Source organism: Schistocerca piceifrons, chromosome 3 (genome assembly GCF_021461385.2).
Source record: "Schistocerca piceifrons isolate TAMUIC-IGC-003096 chromosome 3, iqSchPice1.1, whole genome shotgun sequence".
In the NCBI taxonomy this organism is placed as follows: Eukaryota; Metazoa; Arthropoda; class Insecta; order Orthoptera; family Acrididae; genus Schistocerca; species Schistocerca piceifrons.
This window is the reverse complement of record NC_060140.1, coordinates 947,397,676-947,421,419: the sequence shown is the minus strand read 5'-3', so window position 1 is coordinate 947,421,419 and position 23,744 is coordinate 947,397,676. Positions and strand designations below refer to the sequence as shown.

The 23,744-nt window shown below is 41.8% G+C and overlaps 1 protein-coding gene across 1 annotated transcript in view; it reads right to left on the bottom strand.

Annotated features, from left to right (window-relative positions):
- Positions 1-23,744, bottom strand: part of LOC124789250 (polyglutamylase complex subunit TTLL1-like) — a 208,769-nt gene that overhangs the window by 39,845 nt on the left and 145,180 nt on the right. Inside the window, exon 9 of the mRNA XM_047256545.1 lies at positions 6,679-6,938. Coding sequence (XP_047112501.1) covers positions 6,679-6,938 — 260 coding nt within the window. The remainder of the gene's footprint in view (positions 1-6,678; positions 6,939-23,744) is intronic.

Below are 23,744 nucleotides of genomic sequence, written 5' to 3'. Positions count from 1 at the left end.
GGCTCTCTCCTCTCTCTTTTGATGCCACTGTTATTGTCTTCATCCACCTCTCTTTCTCTTACACTACCACTTTCTCTTTCCCGCCGTCACTGGCTCCTCTCTCTTTCTCTCCCACCGACACTGTCTCGTCTCTCTTCCACCGTCACTGTTTGCCTGCTACTCTGTTTCAGCACAAAAAAGCGCGAATATGTCAGCATGCCAAAATTTTTGATGGCGGAATGACGTTTGAGGTGACTGGTATCGCACATCTTCTGTCTAAGTCTTTTAAAGAGGAACATAGCCGCCTCGTTTGTGCTCCGACAGGAGTATTTCTCCGCTAGCACCCTTCTATTCCTTGTTAGAGCAAGGTATGCTGGTTATATAAAACCAGTTCCAGAGGTCAGTGAAACTTTGACAGTTCATTGATATACACACAACAAAAAGTTTTGCATCACCCTGGTTCCCAGAACTCCTGAAGATAGACATTGACTGTGGATATTGTATCACAGACACAGTCCCTTTGACTGTTCAGAGATGCCACTAAACGCGTCCAAAGATGTAAACAAGCACGCATCAGCAGCGCCTATTAGGCGCAGGGGGTCCAACAGCCGATCAGTTCCAGTCATTCCACCAGGAAGGAGGTACCCGGCTCGTGTTGCCTAAAGTTCAACCATGGCTAGACGGTCAATACGGCGATTCGATCGCGTCCGCATTGTTACTTTGTGCCAGGAAGGGCTCTTAACAATGGAAGTCTCCAGGCATCTCGGAGTGAACCAAAGCGATGTTGTTCGGTCATGGGGGAGATACAGAGAGGCAGGAACTGTCGATGACATGCCTCGCTCAGGCCGCCCAAGGGCTACTACAGCAGTCGATGACCGCTACCTACGAATTATGGCTCGGGGGAACCCTGAGAGCAATGCCACCATGTTCAATACCGGGTACTAGAGGTATCTGTGTGTACAGCAATCTGGACAACCACCTCTGAAGGTCTCGCTGTATGGCAGTACAACATGCAATGTGTGGTTTCAATGAGCAATAAAAAGGGCGGACATGATGTTTATGTTGACCTCTATTCCAATTTTCTGTACAGATTGTGGAACTCTGGGAACCGAGGTGATGAAAACTTTTTTTGATGTGTGTAATTCGACAAATTTAGATACTTTGACACATATAGACAATGAGAAAGCATGATATAAGTTTAACACAAAATAGTTTGACATTTTTCTTGGATTCTTTGCGCATTTATAGCAGACCACCGAAATGTCTGGCTCATGGTATCTTAAAATAGAAAAATTGTTATTAGAAATATTTTACTTGCAATGTTTCGGGGTTTTCTTTTCAGCCAATTTTTGTCATTGCAGTAACATTTTGGGCGTATTTGTACAGGCGTGAAGTGTTGTTTTTCCTGAGACAAGGCGTCACAAAGTTTTCTTGGCGAAAAAATGCTGGCTAAAAACATTGTTTTGTGACCTCAGAACCCTTGTGGTGATCCTAGAGTTTTTTTTCATGTGTTAACTACGTGAGTTAAAGCTACATTTATGCCTCACAAGAGATATTACCTCCATATTTTACAAGTGCAAGTACGGTAACTTTGAATCTCTGGATCTTGGTAATGGTTAGTGATACTGAAGAAAACTGCAAGGTTCTGAATAACATCATCTTAAAAACACATGATAAAAATTTCGACTATTTGCCATTAATACAAATTATGGAAGTCGATATCGCCACAATTGGTGCTTTTAACACCCAAAAATCTTTTTTTTTCTTTTAGGTTTTCTCAGGAACTGCCCATGAACAAATGGTGCTTTCTAAGCTTCTTAAGGTCCAGCCTAGACCACACCTAATGTATAAGAACCACCCGATATGTTCAGTTTTCCTGGGCTGGAGGAAATGTGTATTGTTTAAATTTTGACTCTGAACTGTGGAATAGTCTTACATGCAGCAGAAATTCTTATCCTAGTAAGAACAGGAGTACGTAGGAGACTAGAACGTGTGGAACGAAAAATTCTGATGAGAACAGTGCGACCTCGAACAACACAAAGTAGTCAGTTTAGAAGACGAGAGAACCATGAACTATACACCAAGGTAGAGAGAATCTCGGATATCAGCAGCGAAAGGAGGATTCTGATCTTTGGACACATCCTCAGAATGGACCATGGAAGGTTAACACAGCAAATAATTTTCCGGTGGACAAGAGAACCAAAGTACACTGGGTCCAAGAGGTGCAAAGGCGTCTAGAAGAAATGGGAATACAAGAAACAGATAATACAAAAGAGTAATTTTTAAATAAAAAATCTAGGCTTTCACAGGTTTCGAAGACGAAACTAGACCCACAGCAAAGTCATAAGACAGAAGACAGAAGGTTGCAAAGCACGAGAATAAAAGAATATTTGACAATGAGATAGCCCAGAAGAAAAGATACTTGACGCGAATTAACGTTGTCCTCAAATGGCCAAAACGGAAAGAAAAACAAGAAGCGACAGCATGTCCGTTATTCCCAAAGTATACAAATGGTCTGTAGGCTTAAGGCTATCCAGAACACTTGACCCCTTGTCTCTGTGACCAACAGAACCCGAGAAATTACTCTCCGAAAAATGCCAGCTGTCATGCACGCACTTATTTGCACCTTTTGTGTGAACAGTGCAGCCCACGTTGCACTGGTGGAACAAATGTGAGTCTTTACCAGATGTTTGTGGTTCTAGCCGTGTGTATGCTCCCTCAACCTGCAGCTAATTAGTAAATAAACAATTCAGATCAATCTTTAGTTGGAACAAAAAGGGAACAAGAGCAGACAGGAGATAGGTACGTGAGGTCTAATCACGCTCGGTCATAGAATATTGTGGCCATGTGCGTTTGCTACGTAACGTGGTGTATAGTCGTATGAGGGACTGTCTGTGTTTGTTTAACTCCACCAACCCTCGCACGCAACCCACCCCCACCCCCGTCACAGGCCGCTTACAAAATGCTTGAAGATAAAAGCCAACTATACCTCTACATCCTATTTACTAAGTTTCAAGAACTATTATTAACTGACAAACCAAGGAATGTACCATACCTCCTATGTACACTCCTGGAAATTGAAATAAGAACACCGCGAATTCATTGTCCCAGGAAGGGGAAACTTTATTGACACATTCCTGGGGTCAGATACATCACATGATCACACTGACAGAACCACAGGCACATAGACATAGGCAACAGAGCATGCACAATGTCGGCACTAGTACAGTTTATATCCACCTTTCGCAGCAATGCAGGCTGCTATTCTCCCATGGAGACGATCGTAGAGATGCTGGATGTAGTCCTGTGGAACGGCTTGCCATGCCATTTTCACCTGGCGCCTCAGTTGGACCAGCGTTCGTGCTGGACGTGCAGACCGCGTGAGACGACGCTTCATCCAGTCCCAAACATGCTCAATGGGGGACAGATCCGGAGATCTTGCTGGCCAGGGTAGTTGACTTACACCTTCTAGAGCACGTTGGGTGGCACGGGATACATGCGGACGTGCATTGTCCTGTTGGAACAGCAAGTTCTCTTGCCGGTCTAGGAATGGTAGAACGATGGGTTCGATGACGGTTTGGATGTACCGTGCACTATTCAGTGTCCCCTCGACGATCACCAGTGGTGTACGGCCAGTGTAGGAGATCGCTCCCCACACCATGATGCCGGGTGTTGGCCCTGTGTGCCTCGGTCGTATGCAGTCCTGATTGTGGCGCTCACCTGCACGGCGCCAAACACGCATACGACCATCATTGGCACCAAGGCAGAAGCGACTCTCATCGCTGAAGACGACACGTCTCCATTCGTCCCTCCATTCACGCCTGTCGCGACACCACTGGAGGCGGGCTGCACGATGTTGGGGCGTGAGCGGAAGACGGTCTAACGGTGTGCGGGACCGTAGCCCAGCTTCATGGAGACGGTTGCGAATGGTCCTCGCCGATACCCCAGGAGCAACAGTGTCCCTAATTTGCTGGGAAGTGGCGGTGTGGTCCCCTACGGCACTGCGTAGGATCCTACGGTCTTGGCGTGCATCCGTGCGTCGCTGCGGTCCGGTCCCAGGTCGACGGGCACGTGCACCTTCCGCCGACCACTGGCGACAACATCGATGTACTGTGGAGACCTCACGCCCCATGTGTTGAGCAATTCGGCGGTACGTCCACCCGGCCTCCCGCATGCCCACTATACGCCCTCGCTCAAAGTCCGTCAACTGCACATACGGTTTACGTCCACGCTGTCGCGGCATGCTACCAGTGTTAAAGACTGCGATGGAGCTCCGTATGCCACGGCAAACTGGCTGACACTGACGGCGGCGGTGCACAAATGCTGCGCAGCTAGCGCCATTCGACGGCCAACACCGCGGTTCCTGGTGTGTCCGCTGTGCCGTGCGTGTGATCATTGCTTGTACAGCCCTCTCGCAGTGTCCGGAGCAAGTATGGTGGGTCTGACACACCGGTGTCAATGTGTTCTTTTTTCCATTTCCAGGAGTGTATTTTGTACTTCGAAGACAAAAGAAGACTAATTACAGCGAGCATAGAGACAACTAAGCAATCACTTTCCCGTGAATGGAAAAGGTAAACATCTTAACATGTTGTACAACCGTGCGTTTCACGGTGGTTTGCAGAGTGTGTATGGAGATATAGATTCTGTGCACCTGTTTTGTTACTGAGAGATTCTTGTTACAGATAAGCAATAAAAAGGAGCACTTTCCACAGCATATTCGGTGTAAAAGCTGATAGCAATTTGTGATTAACAATAACAACAGTCAACATTCAAAAACCATTCGAATTATCATAAAAATTATAACAACTAAAAAGTCAAGAACGATAAGGTGTTTCCAGAAGCCGCATAGCAGTATGGAAAGTGCTTTATACGAAGCTACCGGTTTCACGTCAGACGCATTTCAAGTTCATCTGCCAAGAATACAAATCACTGAGTGAAATTTTGAAAGGGTAGGAATAAATCACCTTGATACAGATCAGTGGTTTTTGGAAATACCCCACTATTCTTGACTTTTTAATTGTTATAATTTTTGTGATAATTTGAATGGTTATTGAGTGTTGAGTATTGTTATTATTATTCACAATGACTCTGAGCTATAGTTACCCTCCGCATAAAGTTGTTTGTAATAGAAATTTTTCTGGAGCAGTCTTCGCAATGGATGGTCTAAACTGCTTTTCAGTACTGGTAGTGCTTATTTTTGTGCGTACGATGGTCAGACAACTTTACATGAGAAGTATCCTTATGGGTGAACTCATTTTTAAATTTGGAGATTAATGCTCCCACTTTCGGTCTGCTGTTTTCATTTTTGACACTAGACTCTTGTGTGAAGAACTAGGCAGAAGCTCTGTATCCAAACGTTGCCTTTACAGTGTGTCATAGAACCGTAACTTCTCTGGATTTTCTGATAGATTTTTCTCCGAGATCTTATTCTGAAAGTAGTTGCACCCTTTGCACATGTCCCGTGTTTCAGTAAGCAAGCTGCGCCAACAGTATAATACTTTTTAATATTGAAAGTGTAACGTTTTCTGTTTACGCTGCATATTCCGAATGATAACGTTAAACCAGGATTGGTCTGTGCCATCTTTTATCATTTTATGCGGTACACACACCTATAATAAGCTGTACTTACTGTGTTTCACCTACAACGGAATTAACAGGCAACTATAGTAGATGAAAGCCAAAATTTGAATGACAATATACACAACGGTGGTGTAATAACCTACAACATACATTATTTATTTCTCAAACCGGTTTTCAGCTTTTACGTGATCATCAGGTACAAAGTTGAAGTATGTGATACAGTGAAATTTTGTTGGATCAAATACTTTAAACTAGTGCATCTACAGATTACCTCCTTTTCCGAAGTTAGGTTTAGGAATAAAACATCAGGGATTATTTCAGTGTAAATGCGATGTATGACCATTTAACCAAGGTAAAACATGTTACACATTAGCTGTATACAAATTACAACAGTTGTTCATAGAAGAAAATAAATTCAACAGTAAAATTTGTTTACATATTCCAAAGATGTGGCTGAAAAAAAATAATTTTGTCTTTAATAGCTCCTACATTACTAACAGATAAGTTGTATTAGAGAAATTAAGCAGGTGAGGCAGTCATATGTGATTACACAATGTATTTTTTCACACAACATAGGAAATTATAGTAACTGAAATAGAGGAAAATGGGGTGCGTGAGTAAGGGGAGGAATTTACCACGTGGCCTGGATGGGGTTATGAGGAACATCTGCAGTTAGTAGTGGCGAGTAAGGGAGCTGCGCCTGGTCATTCAGTACTAAGCTTGGTGTGATGGACATATGTTCATTAATTTAATTTACTTGAAAAATATTCGTCTTCCTTCCTTTATTTTATCTCAGTTAAATAATCTTATACCGCATTTACACTGAAACAGTCCCTCTTGTTTTACTCTTAAACTTAACGTTAACATTTTTCATCTCTGGAAATTGAGATACTCTGCAGATATTCTAGTTTAAAATGTCCAATAAAACTTCACTGCACCACATACCTTTGTACCTGATGATTGCATAAAAGGCAAAAAACGATTTGTGAAATAAATAATAAATACTACATAATATTACACAAGTATCATGTGTGTTTACATCCACAAAGTATTAAACATTCTACCAAGAACCGATGGAACATTCGATCGATGAAAGCTAAAATATTTACCACTACAAACCTTGGTATGGTGAGGTTCTTCCACTGCTCAACTGAAAGGTTGGAAAGTTCCCTGCCAGGGACGTAGCACCAGTGATCTGGAGTCTGCATAGCCAGGTAGAACATGTTGACACTCATAAGGTCGAAGCATGAGGCAAAGCAAACGAAGACGATGTTCAGCCTCATCTGGAACTTCCCCCGGGACCCAATGGCGTCCAGGACCTCCTCAAATGCTGGAGAAGCCTTTGTTTTTGAATTGCATTCTGGGATTCCAGTCCTCTCCTGAAAATGAATAACGAAACAGCGGTGTTATTATCAACCTCACTGACAGGGAGCGGTAATGAGTCCCCAGCAAGACAGGCAGACATTTATTTTTTGTTTGTGCCTACAAAACTTATTTACCTGCAGCATCAGGCAGCGAGTGCCATAGTCTGCTGATAGACCATGTGGGCAATAGTTTTTTGTGTCTGTAGAGTTATCTGGTCCTGTTTCCAATTACAACAGCAGCAAAAGTTACCAGTCTCATTGACCCTAATTTATTTCGAAATATTTCAATCAGTTTTATTTATTTAAGTTTTTTATTTTTGTGTATAATCGCTCAGTCCATTTTGTTGCTGTTTTCTCTTACAATTCGTCGTTTCTTTGTTTGTTGAATTCAATTCCTATGTGCATGTGATTAACTTGTGTCAGTATTGGGTGTTTGAGATATTACAAGTACATCCAGTAGCGTATATGCTCTGTGAGTTCAGTGTTACGCCGTTACTATTTCGAGATTAACAACGACTGTGCAGCAATACACTCTAGGACCAAAAAAAGAAAAGAAAATGAAGAAATGACGCACCACGGAGAAATTATCCAAATGGGATGGAAATTAAAGTGCGCGTCATTTATGACGGCGGCCGAATTTAGGTTCGTTCTGCGCATCTGACCTCACAAAACACAGTCAGCCAATGAACAGAGAACGACGTTGCCAGAGCTCGAATGCAGTGCAGAGCACGGACGAGTGCCTTCAGTTTTAGAACCCTTCAGTCATAAATAAAGTAACTGAGCAAAAGCAGTGTCCTGACAGCAGACTTTCTTTTATAGAAAGTTTGGAAAAAGCATTCTTTATAGCAATTGCTTCATATTCTATAAATTAATTAAACCAAACAAGCAATAAGCCTCCTAATTCATGCGATAGCAAGGAAAGGTGTTTGTATCATTCTCACAAACCGCTTTTTCGCAATAAAGAACAACGGTGATTGTTTATTTCCTATTGTACTTCGACGAAACGTGAATAATTCATAGTCATACCAACAGTGTTTGTGGGTATTTTGCGTGATATGTTGGGAGACATATTCAACGACAAGCTGCATTAGCGTAATGGTTAAAGTGTAGGTCTGCTAAGCCAAAGGTTCTGAGTTCAAGCCTTGTTCAGTACTAAATATTTTCTTTATTTAAAAAGAATATCAAAGTGTCTTACTTCATGAATTTTATTCGTTTGAATGTAATTTTGTGAAATTTCTAGTGACAAGTAAAATCGACTATACAGAAAGTATACACTACGGACTTTTACCTCTGCAAACTCTTCAAAATTTGGTGCAATGGTTTACTACATATAATGCTGCACAATACGTGCAATGGTTTACTACATATAATGCTGCACAATAACTGCATTGAACTTCGGAACAAAATTAAGTCATTTATGGAGGGGAAGGTATCAGTCAAGAAGATGTGTAAAAATCAAATTTTTGGGCCAAATAGTTTTTGTGAAATCGAATGATAAAGTATGTCAAAGCAGTCGAAACAGCATGTGTCTGCACAGGCGATCAGTGCAATGATGACAAAATTGCGCACATTGCGGAATGCGAGGAGCACGTCTCTGTAGCAGCGAAAGGTTTAATGCGGCCGTAGTGGCTTTACTTCATAAACTGCGCGCTCCCCCCTGAACATAAGTTTGCGAACTATACTATGGCGCTGCTTCTCTTGGTGCGTACAACTGGCAACGCAGCAATCACCCACGTCTGGGCGGGCATGCGCGAACCACCAAGATAAATGAATTGAACTATAGTAGCTATGGTGTACATGTGCAGTCTGCAAGCAAACAGGTCATGAGAAACTGGATGCTTCAATATCACGTTGGTCCACCTCTGGCCCTCATGCAAGCAGCTATTACGTTGATGCGTATGTTCATAGCATTTTTCAGTAACTTTAATGAACACGACAGATACATATAACAGAGACTTCAGTCATCAACAATAAATTCTCCTTCACCATTTACAACAGTCTCCTAATGCAGTAGTAACTTATAGCATGTTGAAGTGAAACCTCATTAGTGAACAGTACATTTGAGTAGTAGAGCAAAGCAGCCATCAGCGCATTTAGTTAGTGCGGGTTGCCTACCTGAGAGGCAGTTATGCACTCAGGGGCAAACTTATCGTTCTCCTTTGAGTGACAGGTACTTAACCTATTGTTCTACTAAAAGGATCCTTCATTTTCATTGACAGGAACTTAACCTATTGCTTCCCTGCCCCCTCCAACACCTGTCCCTCATCAGGAAACCTCACCCTCGCTGCTACAGGTACACTTTCAGGTCTGAGTTATTGGATAGCCCCTCTCACTCTTATCAATTTGATTGACTACTTAATTAAACTAATCAATTAACTAACTTCTCCCCCTCTGGTAAGCCCGCTCCCCTCCCAACATCTCTCCCAGAAATCGGCAGGAAAAGAGACTCAATTGATCGGTGATTTGGAGGGAATGCGGTTGCAGTGTGTGGAATATTGTTTAAACACTTTAGAAAATGTATAGAATATTATTTAATTATTTATGGCAGTGTACAGAATATAGTTAATTTATGTAGTTAAAGAATTTGTCCAGAAATCGATTGCTGTGTATGGAATATATGGAAATTGGTGGAGAGGAAGGATCTCATAACAGGAAATTAAAGGATATATTATTTATTTATAAAGCATTCAGTTTGTGGGGGATGGATTTCTCTTGCTCATCATTCTCTTGTGTTTGGTAACATGTAGGTCTTGTAAGAAGCAATTACATGGGGCAAACATGTTGCATAACCTAATGTTCAGCACTGTACTCTAGGTGCCTTAACCTAATGTTTGGCCCTTTGTCAGCACTTAACCTATCGTTATGTTTAGTGGTTTTCCATATCACCCTCATTTCCTTAAACTATTGTACCGCCCTTGATACCAAATTAAGTAATTATTCATGTCCTCTCACCATTTTCTGATACACTTTTCGAATTTCAGATGGTTTTGAACGCCATTTATGGCGCATTCTTCTTTGTCACCAACCCCCTTAAACTATTGTACTGCATTTTACATAAAACTTATTCAAATTAATGTAGTGTTCTGCACTTAACCTGCTGTTCTGCTCCATGTCGCCCACTCACACACATCCTTCCCTTCACTATTGTACTGCTAATACTATGTTGATATAAAAAATTTATGCAAATTAATTAAATCGATCTTCTTCACATGTATGGGGTAGTTTTTTTTTAATTCGTGGCATCCTATTAGTCCGTGAAATCAATGGAATACAGTTTAAAGAAAAGATCACTAATAAAAAACACAACCCACTGCCCGACGGTGACGCCAAGGTCAGGGTGCACCGGCAGCCCCCGCGAAGTGATGACACGGCCATCAACTGTCGAGCCACGCACAGGTGTCCATTCGGGTTCCGCAAGCACAAGAAGGCGGCATCTCTTTCATGCATGACACACGAGAAATACCTGTCAAAATACGTGTTCACCTAGGCACCAATGCCACCGCGATGACACATAGCTGCGGTGCGGGTCCAGTGTCGAGAGGGATGTTGCAGTGCTTCTCAGAATAGCACAGGGTGTATTTTTCCTTGCAATCCTTATGGGACAGCCCATCTGTCACTGAATTTACCCATCAAACCGCTGCTGCTGCCAGTGTGGGAGCACTGCCCACCATTATTCCCTGCAGACAAGACTTTCAGTGTCAAAAACCTATTCTGTACACATCGCCATATTGCACTGACAGTTAAACGTCACAAAAGTTGTCTACAGATCATCAAATACATACAAGACCCACAAGAATGTTGGGAACCAGGAACATATTTACCAGTGTAACTACAGTTAAATATTAGGATTGCTTCTGCAGTCTGACACCGATAGATGTACCAGTAATGTCTCCTCTTGATGGCTGTGGTACTGGAACGAATCTGAGTATCTATAGGGCACATAATTTTCCACATAAAAATCTCTCATAACCTTGCAGCTATGGATGTGCTGAATCTATACGTCCCACATGATAGGACACACACTTATTTTCTCTGGTCATGCCCAACATAAGCCACAGAACATTACACTGCAACACATTTTACACAAACAGTGCAGTTACCATTTATATCTGTACAGCACCCGAAAAAGTTATGGTATGCCTCCACTCACACTGGCTATGTGTCTCTATTCTCCTCAGTCCTAGGAAAGTATCTGAAAAATTCTTTGAATCAGTGCTTCTGGAAGGTGCTACATCCTGCCAAGATTCTCTCAAACAACTGTTATGAAGGACAGACATCCGGCACTGTGCGGTAATGAATACTGCACCTGCAGGCGTAATGCTTGGAAAGACACCACCATTGTGGGTTGGTGTACTGAATTCGACATCACTATCGATAGAACAACGATGAAAATGCGAGGGTATGCTTAAGGGTGCAGATGAGGGGATGTATTGTCACAGCCGTATTACCTGTCTTGTTTGTACACTATAGCAGATCCAGTTGAACACTTGCATTGCTATACTGTGCAGCTGTTTACGAAATGAATCTATCACCACTTACGTTCGGATGTACTCCTCAGTGCACTGAAATCACAATTCACCATGTTGAATGTGTCCTTCCCTTACAACTAGACATACAAAATTTTCTTTTACATGAATAGTAGTTTGATTACGTCCCACAAACATCTGGTGATTTGTTGGAACATAAGCCACACTCTCTTTATGTTCAAGCAGCAGCATAAAATTTTTGATTATCAGTTATAGGTGTATAAAAAAATTATGATACGTCCACACTTGCACCAGCTGGGTGTCGTTTTCACACTGCAAAAAGCCTCCTGCCATCACATACTTGTCGATGAATAAAGGATGTAATTATAATTTTAAAAAGCCCTAGAGTCTTTTCAGTTTATCGATTTCACCACTTACACGAAAACTTTTTGTACTTTCGATACTTGTAAATCCAGCCAACACACAATGGCACCTTTTATACAGGGCTATTGCAAATGATTGAAGCGATTTCATAAATTCACTGTAGCTCCATTCATTGACATATGGTCACGACACACTACAGATACGTAGAAAAACTCATAAAGTTTTGTTCGGCTGAAGCCGCACTTCAGGTTTCTGCCGCCAGAGCGCTCGAGAGCGCAGTGAGACAAAATGGCGACAGGAGCCGAGAAAGTGTATGTCGTGCTTGAAATCCACTCACATCAGTCAGTCATAACACTGCAACGACACTTCAGGACGAAGTTCAACAAAGATCCACCAACTGCTAACTCCATTCGGCGATGGTATGCGCAATTTAAAGCTTCTGGATGCCTCTGTAAGGGGAAATCAACGGGTCGGCCTGCAGTGAGCGAAGAAACGGTTGAACGCGTGCGGGCAAGTTTCACGCGTAGCCCGCGGAAGTCGACGAATAAAGCAAGCAGGGAGCTAAACGTACCACAGCCGACGGTTTGGAAAATCTTACGGAAAAGGCTAAAGCAGAAGCCTTACCGTTTACAATTGCTACAAGCCCTGACACCCGATGGCAAAGTCAAACGCTTTGAATTTTCGGCGTGGTTGCAACAGCTCATGGAAGAGGATGCGTTCAGTGCGAAACTTGTTTTCAGTGATGAAGCAACATTTTTTCTTAATGGTGACGTGATCAGACACAATGTGCGAATCTGGGCGGTAGAGAATCCTCACGCATTCGTGCAGCAAATTCGCAATTCACCAAAAGTTAACGTGTTTTGTGCAATCTCACGATTTAAAGTTTACGGCCCCTTTTTCTTCTGCGAAAAAAACGTTACAGGACATGTGTATCTGGACATGCTGGAAAATTGGCTCATGCCACAACTGGAGACCGACAGCGCCGACTTCATCTTTCAACAGGGTGGTGCTCCACTGCGCTTCCATCTTGATGTTCGGCATTTCTTAAACAGGAGATTGGAAAACCGATGGATCGGTCGTGGTGGAGATCACGATCAGCAATTCATGTCATGGCCTCCACGCTCTCCCGACTTAACCCCATGCGATTTCTTTCTGTGGGGTTATGTGAAAGATTCAGTGTTTAAACCTCCTCTACCAAGAAACGTGCCAGAACTGCGAGCTCGCATCAACGATGCTTTCGAACTCATTGATGGGGACATGCTGCGCTGAGTGTGGGAGGAACTTGATTATCGGCTTGATGTCTGCCGAATCACTAAAGGGGCACATATCGAACATTTGTGAGTGCCTAAAAAAACTTTTTGAGTTTTTGTATGTGTGTGCAAAGCATTGTGAAAATATCTCAAATAATAAAGTTATTTTAGAGCTGTGAAATCGCTTCAATCATTTGTAATAACCTTGTATATTCAGACTGTCAAGTCGGGGTTTGTGTCAGTGCATTCCATGCATAGCTTCCACCACCCAGATCACAGAATTTTCCCCTGAGTAAGAAATCATTGTGAGCCATTGAGTAACTAGAAACTTATCCCGTCTGTTAAGACCTTTACTTGAAAACTCGGAACCAAATGACGAAACTGATATTTTCACTCGTGAATACCGATGTCGGTGATTTAACAGATTCCAAACCATCATTGTAATTTACAAAATCAACTAAGGTGTTTCTCATGTCTAGAGAACCAGCAAACGTGTCCTCCACCCGTCTTTCTCCTGCTAGATGCACTCTACACACAACACAATCGATCTTCTCTCAACCAAATAAAGATGGGAAATGTGAAGAAGCAGTCACTCAGCCAATTTACATGGGAGAGAATAATGGTCCATCGCAAACACATGTCCATATTGAATCTTCTAAAATTGCCATGCAATCACGAAAGTTGCCCAACACATAGTAAGTATTAGTTCGCTATTTGGTCGTCTAGAGGACGAATCGGTTCATTCAACTACGTTCCTGCATCCCAACAGGCCTTTCTATTTCGGCAGCTCCTGCTGTTAATGGGAAACATTAATCATTACCACCAAATGCCACCGGCGCTGCACGCCAAGCATGCATAGGCAGAATCATCGTCCTAGGAAATTGGTCGCTTATATATTTGATCGCTGTACTTACAATTGAATGTTGCTATTGTGGTCTCAGTTGTATGACATTCAACAATGAGTGAAGTATCGGAAATATTCCCTGCTGATGGCTGTGGCTCTGCAAATAGAAATATCTGTACAGTTCCAATGACTTGACATACTCTCCCCTTTACTATCACAGTATTCCATGTCAAATCCATACCTTCCTTGCGACTGGATATAGTCATTTCCTTTGCACATGTCGCAACACAAACACATACTGTATAGCGCTGTTAATATTCCAGTGTAAGAAATATATCTCAAGCGCATGACATACATCCTTCTTGCAGGTTTCTCTAAGATAAACTATGGTAACAAACTGTAAAACGAAAAAACTGCTTCCTTAAAACAGTGGCTGGGTGTGATACATGCAAAATGTAGCTCTCCAGAGATGTATAGCGTCCACTGTTCATATCCGATCAAGGTTCAGAAATTATACTATGCTTGCATCAGTTCTATATAAAATGATGTTAATAATGGAGAATACCTCTTGCAAGGAAATAGATAAACGCATAGCAGCGGCGCCCGACATGTGAAATTACGCATCATGCCTCCACTAACTCTGTAAACAGGACATCTGTCAAGCAGATGAATACATGAGGATTGCAGTGTCTCACGAACACATATCGCTAACTTAGAATCATCTTAGTTATAAAACTAAAGTCCCGATTTTATACCCAAGATACGACAAGGGAATGGAGTACATCGCATAAATCTTCGTTCGTTTAGAGGAATGTGTCGAAACAGGATGGTCACGTTTCATCACACATGAGATGGAAGCCCACTGATGACGGAGAGGTTTGCTGTTAACGATCGCAAGTAGACAGTGCCCTAAGTCAAATACAGAACACGTGGTCGTATCCGATTCGAATGCAGGCTATGCCACGCGACTGATACATCCTGACAGAACTGGGGAATAAATGGCCAAATGGCCTGCGCCAACATATCCCTCTCCCTCTACAATGCACCATCAGTCTCCCATTAAATCGTACCTCGTTACAGCTCCATCTCAATCGATCACCCCGTCCACTCTCTGTTATCCTTTAACGAAGATGTATGTCAGTTTAGAGGCAAACGGTTTCTGTTTTCCTTAAAAGCGTCAAATACAGAAGCAACCGCGTGTATCACTGTTACCTCAATAGACATACAGTGGGATGCTGCCTCGATGGAAAAAAGTAACTGTTTCCCTGGTTCCTTTCGCTTCCATGTCGACGTTTTCTCGGATTCCTATTGTTGTCGCATACTTGTCCCCTTTAACAAGAATTGTTCTGCGTCAACCAGCAGTCACGCAATTACTTTCTCAATTTCCCCCGCATTTCAGCGTATTTTCCCTCAATTTATACGTATTTTCCATCATTTTTCGCAATTCTATCGATTTTTTTTATGTCACTTCTACCCACGCTCTCATGACATAACTTCTCGTTCCGTGTTCTAAAGCTGCTTGTAAATGCACACTATATTTGTAAAAATACAGTTTTCATTCTGCATGTGTGAAAGTTTTACAGTGTGTAGATACATCCTTCCCGCATGTTTTCAAACTTAGTTCAACCTGTTCCCGTGATTGGCGCCGTCACAGAATGTCTTCACGACGGCTGCTACACTTGACGTTCGTCAGAAACAACGTGCTGTCATAGAATTCCTGTAGTGTGAAAACGAGACAGTGGGAAACATCCACAAGAGGTTGAAAAAGGTGTATGGAGATGCTGCTGTCGGCCGTAGTACAGTTAGTCGGTGAGTAAGCAGGTTACGTGATGAAAGCGGGCACGGCAATATTGAGGATTGTCCTCGCAGCGGCTGGCCTCGTAGAGCACACACTCCAGACAATGTGCAGAGAGTTAACGAATTGGTGACTGCTGACAGACCCATCGCAGTGAACGAATTGTCACGCTACGTTGGGACAGGGGAACGAAGTGTTTGCAGAATACTGAAAGTGTTGGCGTTAAGAAAGGTTTGTGCCAGGTGAATTCCCAGGATGTTGACAGTGGGTATGCAGCGAACTTTTGGAACAGTACGAGAATGGTGGAGACGAATTTCTTGGACGAATTGTGACAGGTGATGAAACATGGCTCCATCATTTTTTACCAGAGACGGAGAGGCAATCAATGAAGTGGCATCATGCAAATTCACCCAAGAAAAAAAAATTCAAAACCACACCTTCTGCTGTAAAAGTTAGGGCTACGGTGTTTTTCGATTCCGAAGGACTCTTGCTTGTGGACATCATGCCAAGTGGAACCAACATAAATTCTTATGCATATGTGACGACACTGAAGAATCTTCAAGCTCGACTGAGTCGTGTTCGACCACATCGGCAAAAGCAGGATGTTTTGCTGTTGCACGACAATGCACGGCAACATATCAGTCAAAAAACCATGGAAGCGATCACAAAACTCGGATGGACAACACTGAAACCCCGGCCTTACAGTCCTGACCTGGCTCCATCCGACTATCATCTCTTTCAGAAACTGAAAGACTCCCTTCGTGGAACAAGGTTTGAAGATGATGACTCCCTTGTGCATGCTGCCAAACAGTGGCTCCAACAGGTTGCTCCAGAATATTACCGTGCGGGTATACAGGCGCTGGTTCCAAGATGGCGTAAGGCAGTTGAGAGGGATGGAAATTATGTGGAGAAATGAAAATATGGTTCCTAAAGGATGTATCTACACACTGTGAAACTTTCAAACATGTAGAATAAAAGAGGGATTAAAAAAAAATAGTGTGCATCTTTTGGAGGACCCTCGTAGTACAGCTGCCAACACCTAGCGCAAATCCACCATATTTGGGATCGGGACGCGTAGTATATAGCACTGTACCTCACTGCATCTAGTCGCCTCCACCCACATATTCCACATTTGCACTGCGTTTCCCCTGTTTTCTGTATATCTGTGGATTACCTCTCACCACGTACAATGCAGTGGCCTGCGGCCTTAACTTAACGACCCAGAGCAGTGGCGTTTGCGTAGCATTGTCAGTGCTAACAGACAACGAACATTCCGTGAAAGTACCGCAGAAGTGAATGTGGTACGTACGGCGAATGTCTCTGTTAGGACAGTGCGGCGAAATATCGGTTTTGGACCCTGGACGACTGGAAAACCATGGTCTGGTCAGATGAGTCCAGATTTGAGTTGGTAGGTTTCCAGAGTGCCACCGACCACAAGAAGCCATGGACCAAGTTGTTAATAAGACACTGTGCAAGCTGGTGATGGCTCCATACTGCTTCGTGATGAATTGCCTGTAAATATGAGCTACTCGCTATGAGTTTGGTTTTGGTGCACAGTGATCATGCATCGCTCCTTGCAAAATGTAGCTAACATATTGAATAATTCTTTAAATTTGGAAAAGGAGCTATATCTATTTACAGTCTTCAGAAAATGGTTTATAGGTAGTACAGTGAGAACTGATTACACAAGCAAATGATAAAGACAGAATAAAATGTTCGTAACATCCATCGTATTTCGTAAACTATTTGAACCATCAAAACTAGATGTTAGAAAATTATAGCATGCAAAGAGGACAGTATGATTCCATGTTTTCAGCATTCGAATCTTTCTTATATACCACGATATGTAAGTTCAAAATGGTTCAAATGGCTCTAAGCACTATGGGGCTTAACTTCTAAGGTCATGAGTCCCCTAGAACTTAGAACTACTTAAACCTAACTAACCTAAGGACATCACACACATCTATGCCCGAGGCAGGATTCGAACCTGCGACCGTAGCTGTCTCGCGGTTCCGGACTGAAGCGCCTAGAACCCCACGGCCACCCCAGCCGGCGGTATGTAAGTAACTATGGATTTTTTCACTGGAATAATGTAATTTTCTTTTTGAGGTCGTCGATAGCTGATGAATCAATAGCTTTATTTGTTGAAACAGCTGTCGTTTTGGGCAATGCCTGTCTTCCCACATGATACTGCTTTATAAAGCGTATTGCTCTAATAGCGTCTCAAAGAGAGAACTCATTTTACTAAGATCAACGCACAAGGTCACAGAACATTTGGCTTACAGAACTTTACAACTGGGCCTGTTACTCAGTTTAGTGTTCTCACGATATTTAATGTAGAGCGTTTTCCGCTTCGACTAGCGAACTGTCCATCCCTCCCTCAGATACACAGCAACCATTAACAGCGGGCTCCGTCATCATTGCCTGCCTTGATGCATCTTTCCCCACTTTGAGCTTCCAGTTGTACACACACATTGTTCCACATGTTCTTAGGCACACAATGCAGAGACAGATCACAATATAAATGTATCTGTACCTGTCTTAGTGTGGGACTATTATTTTTCTCTGCTGCTTCTTCTTTAAGTGAACATTGTAGCGATTCTTTTTGGTTAATAGTGCTAAATCAACCAGCCTTGGAAGGAGACATGTGTGGACAACACGAAAGTGGTTACAAGTGTAGCGACTGTGCTACGTTGTATGTGAACAGGAATTTGGAGGCCAATATTGAGTTTGAATAGCTCGAGCATTTATTAATGGATATTTTGTTCAAGGAACCTGCTGACCCCTTAACTGAAAGTACATACGGTAACTTCCGTGGGTGTCTGTCAGACAATGCACAGTCACCGTTCATAAAGACAACTCCAAAAAATGCGATAGTGCGTGACATTCGTTGCAGTAAGGCAAGCAGCTTTTTGGTAAGGTGGCTGCAGGATGGCTTTTTTTTTTTTTGCTCACAGTACAGCTGACGCCGCCTGACGTAGGAACTGCATAGCGTAACATTCAGTCGATATGAAGATTCATACCCTCTACGAATCTAAATAATCCACATGAGTTATTATCCGAAGTTGTTCGAATTTAGTACACAGCCTTTTGTTAATAGAATGATGCTGTCAAAATTTCAGGTTTTTATTTATTATAGTTCTGAAGAAAAAGAGAATTACCTAAGAGTCCTAAAACCTACATTTATTTTTTAAAACCAAGTTAGGAACAAAAATAGATTGACTTTCATTATCATTTGAAGCCATTCCAAAGTTAATTAGGATTTTTTAAAAAACTTTAGTCACTGTGCATTACGTAATACAAAAATCGGTCAAACTCACTATTTGATTATATTTTGCCGTGTCAATGCGTGAGAATGATTGAGAGAGTGTATGTGGGACATACATTAAAATTTAATATTTCATTTTACATAAAACCTTGTAATAACGAACCGTGGGAAAGTTATGTTGCAACCACGATTCAGGTGGTGTATGTCGGTGTGTGCTTGTTTTTGTATAGAAGTAGCCAGATTAGATTAGATTAGTTTTTCGTTCCATAGATCCGTGCTGAGGAGATCCTCGTGGATGTGGAACAAGTCAATTTTTTTTAAGCTGAAATAACAATACTAATAGTATGAGTATATACATCATTTTTAAGCTGAAATAACAATACCAATATTATGAGTATATACAATACATCATTTGTTTCTATTAAAAAATTCGTCAATGGAGTAGAGGGAGTTGGTCACTAGTAAGTCTTTCAGGCTCCTTTTAAACTGATCTTTATTTGTAACTAAATTTTTTATGTTTGCTGGCAAATTATTGAAGATGAGTGTTCCTGAGTAGTGGAACCCTTTTTGAATTAAAGTGAGTGCTTTTAAGTCCTTGTGCAGATCATTTTTGTTTCTGGTATTGTATGTATGAACTGAGCTGTTTGCTGGAAAAAGAGATATATTATTTAGGACAAATTTCATTAAGGAGTAAATATACTGAGAGGCAGTAGTTAGTATACCCAGTTCTTTGAAGAGGTTTCTGCAGGACGTCCGTGAATTTACTCCACAAATAATACGTATTACACGCTTTTGGACTCTGAAAACTTTTGTTTGACTTGAAGAGTTACCCCAAAATATTATACCATATGACATTATGGAATGAAAGTAGGCAAAATATGCAAGCTTTTTAATTGTTATGTCGCCTATGTCTGCTAACACTCGAATTGCAAATACAGATTTGTTAAGTTAGAGGCCTAATAAGTTTATTTATCAATTTGAAGAATATTTCGCACTTCGTTTATTTTGATTAAACAAAATACAAGAATTTGAAGTTTTGCTGGCATTAATTACTATCGAATTGGTGATTGGATAAGGCAAGATTTGCCACGATACTGATCTGGAAGGAACGTTCTGATTGGTCATTTAGATCAACAGCCGATCAGAATTACGCCGTTCCCACGCGAAAAGAGGAGTGTGCAGAGAGGAGAGTACTTCGAGAGTGAGTCGCTTGCTAGACGGTCTATGGATAACACGATGTCAGATCGCTCCATAAAAATACTCTGTAATATAAGGAAATAGTGAGCTAATGTCGGTTCAAACATATCGTGACCGAAGCGACTAGAACTACGAACAATTTGATGAAGGTTTGGTGATTCTAAATTAAATACTTTGAGAGATATGAGCGTGTGAACTTTCTGGTCGTAGTAACAGCTCCGCGTGGCGTGTTTCATACTCTGTACGGAATATTCTAGCGAACGCCTCTTACGAAGAAGACCACTGAAACGACCGAATGTTTAACTCGCGGTAGTTGTGAGTCTGTGACTGATAGAACCTGATAATTAGTCGGGTGGGACTTACTAAATTCTGGCTGTTTTCCGAGTGAATATTTGTTATAAAGACAGTGAACTTTGAATGATAACGTTTTACCATATTAAATACGGGCTTGATAGCCATTTCATGTGTTTCAATATGAATAAAAAGCAGAGCTAATCTAAATTTAAACGCTTTTCTGCAAGTAGACTGAAGATCCCGAACGCCCGATTTTTTAATCATGGCCTTTCAGGAACTGACTTTCAACTAGAGTTACGAGGCCTGTGTGTGGTACGTATTAGGTGGTGGTTTCATCATGGCTGCTTTACACTGCCTAGCACGCGTCTGCTACCACAGAGTGTGTAAGATGTCAGGCGAATCCAACACCTTCCATGAAAACCCTGACATGATAAGCAAATCCAGTAGTATGTCACATAGCTCCGAATAAATCGTGTCATTAAATTAACCAAAGTAATACGAGTAACGAGTGAGCAAATGGAATACCACAGACTAACACAAGAATGCCTAAATGCATGTCATACCTTCCCACCGTGAGACAGACGCAGTTCCGAGGGGAGAAACGAGAGCAGAAGCCGAGAGCAGAACCGTGTTAAGCTAGAAGGGCCTACGGTAAGGGACAGACTGGACACCCACGTCGCCAGCTAACCACTAGGACCACCCCAGCTGCAAGTTTTAGCGTGAGACTTTTTCGCGTCTCTGTTACGTTGCAAACTTTAAAAACATTGCCCCACTACGAAAAGTATAACGTTTCTCATTGGATAGAAAGAATTTTTGTAGGCAGAGCTTCAGGTTAACATTGAGACCCTGATTGGTCAGATGAAAACCCAGCCAGATAGTTTTTTTAAACCAATTTCGGTAAATTGTAGTAAGGAGAAGTTAGGGGGGAGCTGCTTCCGAGACGGCGAGGTGAGCGGAGCTGTGCTGCCAGCTGCCCCCTGACGAACACCGACAAGGTAATGAACGCATGCGATGCCGCGTAACAGCGCATAAAGCTTCTCTCAGAACTGCAGAAGTCTCATCTGGTACACCCCCTTTTTGCGTAATTCTAGTGTCGATCGTCAATTAAAGCTCATGGTGTTACCATTTGCCACTTGAAGTAAAAATCTGAAACGCGATGATTTTTCTGTTATATAGTTATTGAGAAGCCACATCAGCCACTGTAATTTACGACAAGTTAGATAAGTAATTAAAGATAATTGAGGGTCACTGTAGACCATTTTGATAGTTTTCTCTTTTGTGAATCTTAATTTAAACCTAGATTATAGATGTGATATGGCATAGGTCATCCTTCGATCCATTGTAGAACTTGGAAACCCATTCAGGGAATATTCGTTCACATTTTTGTTGAACGCAGTTGGTTTTTACCATCCTGTATTAAAACATTTCCTTTTATCAACAGTGCAATTTTTAAACAATGTTTTGTGAGTAGTATAAAATTTCCAATGGTAAACTTAACTGCTTTTTCGACGTTATTTTACCAGCTAACTAAAAATAGCCTTGAACCCCTTCCACTAAATTTAGTTAGTATTAAGATTCTTTTACAGGGAGTGCAGTGGAGCTGACGCTGAAATCATTAAGTATTTGGTTATATCATCGCTAGTCTCACTGAACTCTTCAGAACCCTACATGTCATGTGTGGTCTGGCGTCTCCGTACCAGCAACAGGCCCCAGGTTCAAACTAGTCAATTCCCTAAAAAACACGCTCAGAGCGTCGTTCTGCGAAAGTGGTAGGGAGACACGATATAGAACAGACAGACACCACGCAGAATGTTAGAAGTGAAGGGACATCCGTAAGAATCCTATCGAGGTAGGTGGACTGGACGATAGCGTTAACAAAAACGCAGACGACCGACCCCGCCACGCCGCAAGTGGTAGTATGCACTGATGGTGTATTACTTGACGAACAATGTGCAGTAAATATGTCAGCCTTAGAGTACACAAAGATATGATGTGAACTGATTTTAAGTGGGCTGCAAAAACATGAACAAAAGCGTAGTAACGAGAATTTAAAAAGCATTACAGTACAATAAAAACATAAACCCACACATAAGCGATAGGTACTTCACTAACTATACTGGAGAAAAACTGCATCAACTTACTGATCTGTGGTCTTTTGCTCTCTATGCTTTGATTTTATAACATACCGCAAGAATTTAAATGCTCGAAGATAATCGCAATATTACCTAAAACCTGGCAAATCAGCTGATAACCCTAAGAGTTATCGAAGAATGGCCCTGCTAAGTGTGACCTACAAGCTACTTGAACGGCTTATGGATAATAGACCCAGTACAAGATTACTTGAAACAATCCCAGTTGAACAAGCAGGCATCCGGCCAAAACGAAGTTGCATAAATCAGATTCTGTTACTCACCAGCTCCAACGAGCCAGTATTTCAAAGTAAACTTAAAACCGCAGCTGCATTCATTCACCTATCAATGGGCAACAATACAGTCCTAAGAGAAGTTATATACAAGCTTCTTCGTGTAATTCCTTGCAAACCAACATCTCGACTAATCAACAATATGCTAAATGACCGAGTGTTCCAAGTAGTCTTGGTATACAACATCAGATCACCAAGTAAATAAAAAAAGATTTACCACACGGATCAGTTCTTGCTCCATTTCTCAACAGTTTGTACAAAACAGACACGCCAAAATCAAAATCAAGGAAGTTTGATAACGTCAACGACTAAATACTTGCAACAACGTGTAGCTACAACTAACAGTCAAAAGCAGTTCTAACGGAGATCTAGTTGTTCTGTGAAATATCTTTCCCAAATGGTGACTCCAATCAAACGCCACCAAAACGGAGGATTCCTGCTTTCACCTAATTAATAAACACACCAGAAGACAACGCAACACACAATTTGAAAACACTACACTTGCAATACAACACCTAAGTATCTTGGGGTAACCCCAGATAGACCCCTCTCTTTTAGAGGTCATCTATCATAAATACCCGAAAACATGAAAAACAGAAACTACTTTATCCAAAAGATGTGTGTCACAACCTGGGGAGCATCGGCTTCCGCCCTACGTTTCTCTGCTGAGTCCAGTTTTCTCAAGCGCTAAGTAGTCCATATACATAAGAAACAGACGTCCAGCTAAATAACACCATGAGAATGATTCCTATTGCCATTAGTCAACACCTACGAAATGTCTACCAGTAGGAAGCCAAATTCTATCCCGTCCAAATTCTATCCCGTCAACTACGACGCATAAATGCTCTCACGAACGAGTACAAAAATATCTGGGATAATAAAAATCTACCAATCCATCAAG